Source organism: Ambystoma mexicanum, chromosome 10 (assembly GCF_040938575.1).
Source record: "Ambystoma mexicanum isolate Mex_15411 chromosome 10, UKY_AmexF1_1, whole genome shotgun sequence".
NCBI lineage: Eukaryota > Metazoa > Chordata > Amphibia > Caudata > Ambystomatidae > Ambystoma > Ambystoma mexicanum.
In genome coordinates this window covers 14544860-14556942 of record NC_090932.1, presented here as the reverse complement: position 1 = coordinate 14556942, position 12083 = coordinate 14544860, and the positions used below count along the sequence as shown (strand labels likewise).

The window sequence follows — 12083 nt, the reverse complement described above, 5'->3', positions numbered from 1 at the left end:
TCTTCCTCTGCCTATCCAGTTCCCATCCGATCGTCTCCCCTACTCTTCTTCAGCTAGAAACCTCAGTGTCATGTATGACCATTCTCACACTTTCTCTACTTTCATCTCCAAAAGTGGAACAGAAGCTCGCCTCAACCTTCTAAATATTAGAAAAATCAGGCAGTATCTTCCGTTCAAGCATGTCTCAACCACTCTTGTCTTCTCTAAACTGGACAACTGTGCCAGCATCCTCTTTGATGTCCCCAACTATGCTTTCTGACCTCTCGATAAGATCATTAACTTAGCTAGTCCTCTCTATGAGCTCCCTCATTTCACACCAACTTCCTCGTACTGTCACCAGGCTGCATGCCAGATGATGCAAAACAGGGCCAGATGTAATTGTATTCTCCTGCTTCACAAATTTATCCTTGGTAAGGAACCACTGTATCTATCCTCTATCCAACACTACAAGCCCTCCATAATCGCTGCTCTGCCTCCTCAATTAACCCTGTAGCTCCTCGCCCTCCCTGTGCTTGCTCTCGCTTCTGTTATATCTCTCTTCACAGATTTGTTCAAAACCAAACTAAAAGACTACCTCCTCGCCTCTGAGTTACTCTCTTGACCAATCTCTCATATGCCTTCTAGCTAACATGTTTCCCTCGCCTCTACTCTGCCTCTGTGCCTCACTTTCTCTGCCTTCACTCTAGCACTTTATCCATCATGCTCACATCCCAAGCACAGTTGACCATACCAAGTTCCTGCACTTAAACATGTCCAATGTTGGCTGTCCATAATCTATGTACATCCACTTATGTACTGTCCCCGGTGGCTGTTACTCCCAGCCCGCCACATCCTGGTCAGAATGTCACTCACACTCACCCCATTGTAAGAAGCTCCCAGCTTCCTGTCAAATCTGATTTCTTCTCATTGTAGGTTCTTTTGTGATAAAAAAACATTGTTCCTCCTTTATATAAATACATACATATATGATGCATTTTTATCATGACAACTGCACTTACACATTATTTTAGCATTCACCTAAAGGAACAAAATACCCGAAATTAGTGATGTTTAAGAGTATTTTAGGACTGATTCTTAACATGTTGAGAAAACACATTAGTCATACATACTCCAATGCACTTATATACAGATATAGAGAGACAGGCAAGCAACCACGCACATTCATGTACACAAACACAATACCCTCATGCACACACATACATGCATTTAGGTGTAAACACTCATGTACACAAACAAATGCACACAACCAGTTCTTGACGTCTGGGTAGGAACTATGCATGCCCCCCTGTCTAGTCACTTACTCTGTAGAACCTCTGGGTTAGAATCACAGGCTACTTCCTGGAGAGTCATGAAGACATGGCTCACGAGTCACTTCCTGTCACCTGAGTGGGTCTTACAAGCACCTTTCTTTGCCTCCTTCTGAATAGCCACTTTCAGATATGATATTATGGGTTATTTATAATGCTAAGCGTGGACCCGGGGATCGAACCTGTGTTGCTCTGTGTCCTCTTGCTTCCAAGGTGGGCGTGTTGCCGCTGAGCTATCCTCCTGATATGGTGAGTATGATTCTAGAATCATACATCATTCTTAATAGTGACTCTTGTAGCAGCATTTCCGATACAGGAAGGGGTCTCTTTCTACTACTCTTATGACCAATAAAACACATATTGAATAGGTATGTAGGCATTCTCACTTTGTGCTTCATGTGTACATGTCGTACATGTCGCCGTGTCGATGGCATATAATAACAGTCATCTGCTTTTTTCTCGCCCTTCAGTAACTTTGAACCAAGCATGTCCAGAGCTGGCGCCATACAGACCTCTGAGGAAGCTGATCTCGCTGCCGGTGTTGGTTTCAACAGTGACCAATTTCCTCTCCAGCCTCATTCTACTGATTTGCACCTTTCTACTTGTGCAGAAGCAGCCCTGGTACAGCAGCACTGACTTCTACAGGTACAGCCCACAGCATTCTCTTTGTCTTTGGAATTGTACCTTTGATGATCTTAAACTTGCTGCACTCGGGGGTTAATTTCAGGACTGGAAAACCCATGAAGACATATGAATTTAAATGCATGCACATTTTAAGTAAACCAATGAGAACTTGACATCGCGTTTTAATGAATCACTTGCCATCCATAGAGAGGTTGAGGTCATAACATTTAGACCTGACACGTTCTATCAATTTTTCCAAAGGCCTTCACTGGCATCTGACAAGAAACTATAAACAGGTGGCCAGACAGGACCAGATACGGGATTCCAGAGGGACTGATTAATGGTGTGAGAGGTTCAACATCAAATGCAGGCCTCTCTGAAGAAACTATAAACAGGTGCCCAGACAGGACCAGATACGGGATTCCAGAGGGACTGATTAATGGTGTGAGAGGTTCAACATCGAATGCAGGCCTCTCTGAAGAAACTATAAACATGGGAATCGGCCGAAATGACTGAATCCAATTTACCTACCACACCAAAAGACCAAAAATACATACCATCAAAAGTTCGAACTACAAAAAGTTCGAAAAAAAAAAAAGTGTGAACCTTTTGTGGTATGTATATTTTGGTGGAGTAGGTAAAAAAAAAAAAGAAAACAAAGGCTGCGGGGGTGTCCCCCACAAACCCCTGCTCACTATACTATATAGTATAGTGAGCAGGGGTTGTGGGAGACACCTCCGCAGTTGCCTGAACAAAAAAGAAAAGGACCATGCAGCGCCGATTCCCTATCACAGAAGTGAAAAGGAACCAGCGTCACAGGGACACAGTGCTTCGAGGTGAAAGGTAATTAGGGGAGTAGGGGGGTTTTAGGGATATGGGCAGGTGTGGGGGTGTGGGCAGGGCTTAGGTTTTGGGGTTGTTTTACAACATATGTCTGCATGAGAAACGTACGAACATTTATGTATATTGTACATTTCTCATGCAGTAATTTCCGTCACGGACCTTTCCACCACAGTAAAACAACGCCAATCCTAAACAGGTTCCCAGACAGAACCAGATAAGGGATTCCAGAGGGACTGATTAAGTGTGTGAGTGGTACAACATCTAATGCAGGCGTCGCTGAAGAAACTATAAACAGGTGCCCAGACAGGACCAGATACGGGATTCCAGAGGGACTGATTAAGTGTGTGAGTGGTACAACATCTAATGCAGGCGTCGCTGAAGAAACTATAAACAGGTGCCCAGACAGAACCAGATACGGGATTCCAGAGGGCCCCAGTCAACAAAAAAGAGGGGTTTTGCCCTATTCTTGTTTTTCTGCTGCAGGATACACAAGCATCTTGCTCTCCCATCCAGGTTCCCTTTCCATCTGTGTGGTCTTGATATTTTCATCCTGGAATGGAAACAAGCATTTCGATCGACATCATGAAGTGGCCAAACTTCCCTGAAATTGTCCTCTGGTGATACATGCTGCAAGATGAATGAGGCACCTGGCATCGTGTTCTGGGACTTCTCTGGAGATGAAAGTTTGCACTGTATTCATGGCATAGGGGATGAGAGCGCACACGTAGCAACTCTCCGTAGATGTTTTTTCCCCTACTTCCCTCATGTGCTGTAGCCACATGTTATTACCCAAGAGTTCTGCATTATCTAGATAAGTGATTATCCCCTCATTATCTTCCTCTGCATTTCTCCTGTGTCTTTTATAACCCTTGTACCATTCATGAAGGATATCAAAGGAAGTTCCCTTAGTAGGAAGAACCGTAGGGGCCTCTGCCAACATGATATAGACTGTGAAAGACGAGGAACAGGAAGACAATGATATTATCGTACAGGCATAGACATTATGCACAAAACCATTGGCATCCACTTCTCGCACCATCCTGCTACTTGATTCACTTGTTCATTCTCTAGAACTGTGCCTGCTTCTACATTTCTCATTGTTAATCCAATCATCAAATTTCTTTATATTTGCAACTGAACAATCTGCTCTATTATTGTGGTGAGAAGTCTTCTTATCAGTGGGCCATTTTTAGGGTCCTGTAAAAAAGTGCAAATATCAACATCTCTTCTGAGAAGAGCAGGATAAACTTGAAGTATAACACAAATAGACCTCCCCACTATACATGGGGAAACATTTAAGTTTAATCCCCTCACCTTAGATGATACAAAAAAACTTCTCACCTATCACAAGCAGACAACCTGCTCAGAAAATATACTCCCTCCAAAAATTGTCATAGAAAATACAGACATATTTTCACCTCTTATGCACAGAATTGTAAATGCTTCCTTTAAAGACAAGAATGTACCCATCTCACTCAAAGCAGTGAAGTCACACTATTAGTTCAAAACCAGGACTTGACCAACAAGACCCAACAAATCTCCGGCCAATAACCAATTGCAATCTACTCCTGAAAATCTTAGACAAAGCAGCAACTAAACAATTGCACACCTATGTGGACGAATGCAACCTACTCCACGTACAACAATACGGGTTCAGAGGCTAACATAGCACAGAGACTGCATTAGTCAACCTACAGAGTAGAATGCTTAACACCTTGGAAAAAGGAAAGACCGGCATGCTGATGCTTTTAGATTTATCAGCAGCGTTTGATCTGCTAGATCATCGCAAACTACAGGAAGCACTGGTTACATCAGGAAATTGCTATCAGGAGGCTATAGATTGGATTTCCTCTTTCCTCATGGACCAAAGCTCCAAAATACATTGTGTTGGGAAATTTTCCAATATCATAAGCATAAACTGTGGTGGGCCTCCGGCAGCTAGTTTTTCACCCCTTCTCTTCAAGTTTTACTTTCGCTGCCTTTGCACCCTCCTTAACAATCTGGGGGTGCTATTCACTAACTTCGCAGATGATACCCAGCTGATCGTAGAGCTGAGTGGATGCCACAGCACAGATGTTTCCAAAGTTGCTACCATCTATGATGTAATCGAGGCATGAATGAAAGCTAATTCACTCTGTTTAAACAGCAGCAAAACAGAGCTCATGATATTTGAATTGACCCAGGCCAGAGCGAAACGCAACTCAGGCTATTCCCTGTTCAGCATAAAAAATCCAGTATCTCAATCTCGGATAAAGTGAAAACTTTAGGAGTGTACTTAGAACCTTGCCTTGGAGCAAATGCTCACATTGCGTACCTGTCATGATGCCCGCTCCCGGGGAGCTGGTTCAAGCCCTGCGTCCCCGAAAGCGGACATCCAGTCCCCAAGGAAGGACCCAACAACCCCATATAGGGGCCCTTTGGACAGTGTCCTGGCGCCTATGGCGCCAGGCTCATAAAAGACATCAGTCCTGGCGCCATAGGTGCCAGGCTCATTATGGGAGTGCTTGGGTGCACTTACCTGATGCAGACCATGCTGCAGGATCCCGGCCTCCTTGAGGCCTGAAAGGAACTACTTTACCTGTGGGACTAATTTACCATCCGGGCGTGGTTGGGGAAGGATACATACCTGATTGGAGGAAGGATACATACCTGGAACCTCTTCCAAGGCTATTTAAACCCCACCCGAACAGCCACACGTGCTTCGCGTTGTTCTGCATCTAGCAGCTGGACGCTCACCGTGTCTGCTCCTGCATCCTGACTTCTGCCACGCCTGCCAGCATCCTGGATCACCTGCAAAGGAAGAGAAGAAGAGAACAGAAGAAGGAAAAGTCCTTACCTGCTAAATCCGCATCCCGGAGACATCTCGCCGACAATCTTGAAAAGGAAAACTTTTATTTAAAAGCTCATCGCGTCGATCGCTGCAGCGCCGCATTCCACTCACCTTTACAGGGCGCCTTCATGTTCAGCAGCGATCATCCGGATTCGCAGTCACGCCCCAGCGCCTAGGGAGAAAAAGACCATAACAAAGGTGAGAGAGAGAAGGGAATAAGGAAAGCTAAATCTCCATGTTAAGACTTACCTGTTGATTCATTCCCTTTTCATTTCGGGTCCGCGCCGCATCCTGGCATTTCCGGACCCCGGCCCCTAAGGGGAAAAGGAGACATCAGCGTTAATGAGCGAATGAAAAGACATTACCAAAAAACGCTCATTAAAGACTTACCTGATTTCTACAAGGATTTCACCTCTCATCTCGGGTTGGTGCCTGTTCCCCGGCATTCCGTACCCCGGCCCCTATGGGAAAAAGAAACTAGCATTAGTACATTAATGCATGGACACAAGGGGAACCTCTTATAAAAAAAACTTACCTGAAAGCCAAGCAAGTTTGGTTCTCACCAATCCGAAAAAATCCAGTGAAGTAACTGGATACCAACGCGCCCCTGCATCAGAAGCAGGATGGAGAGCTCGTCCTTCCAGACCCTAAGGTGAGACGCTACGAGGAATCACAGAAGGGTTTCGAGGAGGGTGAGAGGGGAAAGTGGGAGGCCGATTGCATTACCCCGCAGACAGTTAATCCCCTATTTTCGCCTACAGAAGGATACTTCTGCGAGCCAGACAAGCCAGATTTGGGGGCCCGGTCCAGTCCGTCTTCCGAACCCTGCGCATCACCTTAGAAGAGGTCACAGCAGCGCGAACCAGGCCAGCGCCTCCGTGGGAGTCAGGTGAGCGTAACAGAACGCGAAGACTTCCTACAAATTCCCACCCAGGCGGTATGGAAAGTTCGGAGACTGATCAGTTGGCCCAATTACTGGGGGAATTACGGGCCGAAGTACATGCCGCTCGTCAAGAGACTAATGCCCTCAGGAGGGAATTAATAATATCAAAGGAAAGAACTGATGACCTGGCCAGACAGCTTTTGCAAGGTCAAGCTGGGCAAACTCCTCTACCCGGTTCCGGAGGGAACCCCGCTCCTGTGCTTTCCAGTAACCCTGTGCAGATTAATCTACCTGGAAACATGCCGCTGGCCCCACCCGAACGCTTTGCTGGAGACCCCAAACGATTCGCCGTATTCATGAATCAGTGTCGTTTGCACTTCCTATGCAGACCTGGGGCCTTCCCTAATGATCAGACCAAGGTAGACTTTGTATTGTCATATCTCAGAGGCTGCGCTGCCGATTGGTCAGTTCCACTGGTTACTCAAGATGACCCGATTCTCCGTGATTTTCAAAGGTTTCAAGCAAGCATGGAAAGGTTATTTGCTCGACACTCTGAGGGGCAAGCTCTGGATGACAAACTTCTATCCCTGCGACAGGGCAATCAGGACCTCCTATCCTATATTGCAACCTTTAATAGACTAATTGTGGAAACGGGATGGCCAGAGGATAAAAGAGTCACGTTGTTTTATCGAGGCCTACGCGGAGAACTTAAAGATGTCTTGGCCCAAGTTGTAAATCCGCCCCAAGAATGCACAGAGTATATAGACTTAGTGGTCCAATTGGATCACAGACTTCAAAACAGAAAAGCAGATCGGTCCAGGTTTGAGACCCGGGTGTTGGTCAAGACCCATGCTAATCCCAAGGGAGTTGATGTCACTGAGCCTATGCAAATTGGAGGGGTTAAAGGACCCTTAACTCAAAAGGAACGTGAAAGGAGGCGGCAGTTAAAATTATGTCTTTATTGTGGGAATTCTGGACACTTTCTACGAGATTGCCCGGCAAAACCGCCCCGAAAGGCGGTAGGAGCCGCTGATAAAAACCATGAAGACTCTGTTTTGGGAAACGACTCCGCCCGACAAGTGTAGGGGTCCGCTTGCCGAGCTTGAAAACTAACTCTCAGACCTCGCATTTCATTGTGCCAATGGTTCTCGTAGATCCAGAACAGCCTAAGCGGTTGCATGCAATAAAGGCATACATCGATAGTGGGGCTATTGGAAACTATGTGGATCGTGAATTGGTCTCTAGGATTAACCTCCCTCTCTGTCCTAAAACCAGCAAAGATGTCATCACCACAGTCGATGGAACTGAAATTGCCTCTGGACCGGTAACACATTCCACTACTGAGGTGACTCTTATTGGTCCCGACGGCCATCGGGAGGGTGTTGTGTTTGATGTAATCAAGGCTCCACAGTTTCAGGTTATTCTTGGAATCCCTTGGTTAGAGACACATAATCCTCGAATTGATTGGCGAGCTAAGAGAATAACCTTCCCGGATTGTACACAAACCTGCTACCCAGAAAACCTGAAGATTAATCTAGCATCTGTAACATCTGCCTCCATGCAACTATCTCCGGAATACCAAGACTTTCAGGACGTCTTCCAAAAGGAACAGGCCAACACGTTACCTCCTCACAGATCGTACGATTGCCAAATCGATCTGGTGCCTGGTGCCCAACCCCCTTGTAGCAGGATTTATGCCCTTACCAAACCTGAGAATCTGCATTTGAGACAATATTTGGATCAATACCTAGCTAATGGTTTTATTCGCCCGTCAAAGGCCCCGGCATCCTCGGCTTTGTTCTTCGTGCCCAAAAAAGAAGGCGACCTTAGAACTTGTATCGATTACCGCGCATTGAAGCAGATAACGGTTAAAAACCGTTATCCTCTGCCTCTGATCCCTGAACTCCTTGACCAGGTGAAGGACGCTTGCATATACACCTAGTTAGATCTCTGGGGGGTTTATCATCTGGTACGAGTTAAAGAAGGCGATGAATGGAAAACTGCCTTCCGTACTAAATACGGATTATTCGAGTACCAAGTGATGCCTTTTGGATTGTTTAACGCGCCGGCTGCCTTCCAATACTTCATGAATGATGTCCTTCGGGAACTCATCGATGTTTGTGTTGTCGTATATATCGATGACATTCTGGTGTACTCCTCTTCGGAATCTGATCACAGAAAACACATCAGGGCAGTACTTGAAAAACTGCGCCAACACAAACTATTTGCTAAATTGGAGAAATGTGTTTTCCATACCACAGAAGTCGAGTTTCTAGGTTTCATCCTGACACCCAAAGGAGTCCGAATGGACTCAAGAAAAGTGGATGCCATCCTCAAATGGCCATCACCTAGCTCTGTAAAAGGGGTTCAAAGCATGCTCGGCTTTGCCAATTTCTATCGCAGGTTTATCCCGGAATTTTCACGTGTGGTACAACCCATTACTGCGCTCTTGAGGAAAAATAAACGTTTTGAATGGTCTGAAGAAGCCGAGCAGGCCTTTCAGGATTTAAAAGCTAAGTTTACCTCCGCACCTATATTGAAACACCCGCGTCCAGATCTCCCTTATGTTGTCGAGACTGACGCATCCAGCCTAGCCATGGGAGCTGTCCTGTGCCAAAGAGATCCCGAAACCAACCAACTGCATCCCGTAGCATTTTGGTCCAGAAAATTCTCGGCACCCGAGGTTAATTATGCAATCACGGACAAAGAACTGTTAGCCATTAAGTCCGCTTTTAAAGCCTGGCGGCATTATCTGCTTGGCACTCGACATACCATCACAGTGATCACTGATCACCGGAATTTACAGTATTTGAAAACCGCCAAGGCTCAGTCATCACGGCAGCTCCGATGGTCTTTGTTTTTCGCTGAATTTGATTTCGTGATTACCTATCGACCTGGCTGCAAGAATGCAAAGCAGACGCCTTATCCCGAATTGGAATGGGAGAATCTGATACAAACTCAGAACCAGTACCAATAATTCCCGAACAGAGGATTCTAGGCATGACTTTGTTACAGACGCTTGAAGACATTCAAGCCAGAGTGAAACAACTCCTGGACCCTACAACCTTACAGGAATGGATACAAAAGGGATCAGACTTTACCATAGATAATGGTTTACCTTATTTCCAAGGACGCTTATTCCTGCCACATAAGGAATTACATGAACTAGTTATTTCCGGTTATCATGATACATTAATAGAGGGACACCCCGGTATTGCCAAGACAGAGGAAAAGGTGAAACGAAAATTTTGGTGGCCCTCTTGGCGAAAAGATGTTAAATCTTTTGTGATGTCCTGTGGTGTTTGCGCCCAAAATAAAAGTCAAAAGAAAAGACCAGCCGGTCTCCTTCAACCTCTAGACATACCGCCAGCACCCTGGCACACCCTATCAATGGATTTTATTACGGACCTGCCTCCTTGTTCGGGGTACAATACTATTCTGGTAATTGTGGATTTGTTTTCCAAAATAGCCCACTTTATTCCTTTGAAAGGTTTACCTTCAGCTTCTGTCCTAGCCAAAGAATTCCTCGAAAATATTGTTCGGCTACATGGATTCCCATCTATACTAATCTCTGACCGGGGAAGCCAATTCATTTCTCACTTCTGGCGCAAATGTTGTCAAATGGCGCAGATCGACGTAAGATTATCGACCAGTCACCACCCTCAGACCGATGGTCAGACCGAGAGGACAAATCAGACCCTTGAGCAGTACTTACGGTGTATGTTACAGCAATCTGAAAGCAACTGGAAAGACATTCTTTGGATAGCCGAATACGCATATAATAATTCGGTACACTCTGGAACTGGCCACAGTCCTTTTTATACTTTGTTTGGGCATCACCCTCGAACCTCAAACCTTGACTCACCTCAGAACCTCGGAATGCCTGCAGTAGAAAATCTGCATTCTACAATTACCCAAGCCTTCAAAGAGGCAACTACGCATTTACAACAAGCCAAGAGAAAATAAAAGGAGAATGCTGATCTACATCGGAGTGAAGCACCTCCGTATCAGATTGGGGATCAAGTGTGGTTAGCTACCAGACATTTACCACTCAAAGGGCCTCAAACTTTTAACCCAAAATATCTGGGACGTTATTCTGTTACGGCAATAATGAACCCAGTGGCTGTTAAACTTGATTTACCAGCTAGTATGCAAATTCACCCTGTTTTTCATGTGTCACTTCTGAAACCAGTGGTACCCGGAATCCGACTACTCAAACCTCCAGAACCTATTCTAATAGATGGGGAGCCCGAATTCGAAGTGAAGAACATTTTAGACTCAAAAATGTTTAGGTCAAAACTGTTCTACCTAATTGATTGGAAGGGGTACGGACCTCAGGAGAGGTCGTGGGAACCCAGCGACCATGTGCATGCACCTCGATTAGTCAGGAAATTCCACCGACTCTTCCCAGACAAACCAAAACCCCCGGAGGGAACAACCTTGGGAGGGGCCTTGGGGGGGAGTGCTGTCATGATGCCCGCTCCCGGGGAGCCAGTTCAAGCTCTGTGTCCCCGAAAGCGCACATCCAGTCCCCAAGGAAGGACCCAGCAACCCCATATAGGGGCCCTTTGGACAGTGTCCTGGCGCCTATGGTGCCAGGCTCATAAAAGACATCAGTCCTGGCGCCATAGGCACCAGGCTCATTATGGGAGTGCTTGGGTGCACTTACCTGATGCAGACCATGCTGCAGGATCCCAGCCTCCTTGAGGCCTGAAAGGAACTACTTTACCTGTGGGACTAATTTACCATCCGGGCGTGGTCGGGGAAGGATACATACCTGATTGGAGGAAGGATACATACCTGGAACTTCTTCCAAGGCTATTTAAACCCCACACGAACAGCCACACGTGCTTCGCGTTGTTCTGCATCTAGCAGCTGGACGCTCACCGTGTCTGCTCCTGCATCCTGACTTCTGCCACGCCTGCCAGCATCCTGGATCACCTGCAAGGGAAGAGAAGAAGAGAACAGAAGAAGGAAAAGTCCTTACCTGCTAAATCCGCATCCCGGAGACATCTCGCCGACAATCCTGAAAAGGAAAACTTTTATTTAAAAGCTCACCGTGTCGATCGCTGCAGCGCCGCATTCCACTCACCTTTACAGGGCGCTTCCATGTTCAGCAGCGATCATCCAGATTCGCAGTCACGCCCCAGCGCCTAGGGAGAAAAAGACCAGAACAAAAGGTGAGAGAGAGAAGGGAATAAGGAAAGCTAAATCTCCATGTTAAGACTTACCTGTTGATTCATTCCCTCTTCATTTCGGGTCCGCGCCGCATCCTGGCTTTTCCGGACCCCGGCCCCTAAGGGGAAAAAGAGACATCAGCTTTAATGAGCGAATGAAAAGACATTACCAAAAAACGCTCATTAAAGACTTACCTGATTTCTACAAGGATTTCACCTCTCATCTCGGGTCGGTGCCTGTTCCCCGGCATTCCGTACCCCGGCCCCTATGGGGAAAAAGACACTAGCATTAGTACATTAATGCATGGACACAAGGGGAACCTCTTATCAAAAAAAACTTACCTGGAAGCCAAGCAAGTTTGGTTCTCACCAATCTGAAAAAATCCAGTGAAGTAACTGGATACCAACGTGCCCCTGCA

At 46.2% G+C, this 12083-nt stretch overlaps 1 protein-coding gene across 3 annotated transcripts in view; it reads left to right on the top strand.

Moving 5' to 3' along the window:
* The window catches only part of LOC138491102 (probable cation-transporting ATPase 13A4), a 995403-nt gene that overhangs the window by 825907 nt on the left and 157413 nt on the right, over window positions 1–12083 (top strand). For all 3 annotated transcript variants that reach the window (XM_069617423.1, XM_069617421.1, XM_069617422.1), the window contains one exon: window positions 1778–1952. In XM_069617423.1, coding sequence (XP_069473524.1) covers window positions 1778–1952 — 175 coding nt within the window. The remainder of the gene's footprint in view (window positions 1–1777; window positions 1953–12083) is intronic.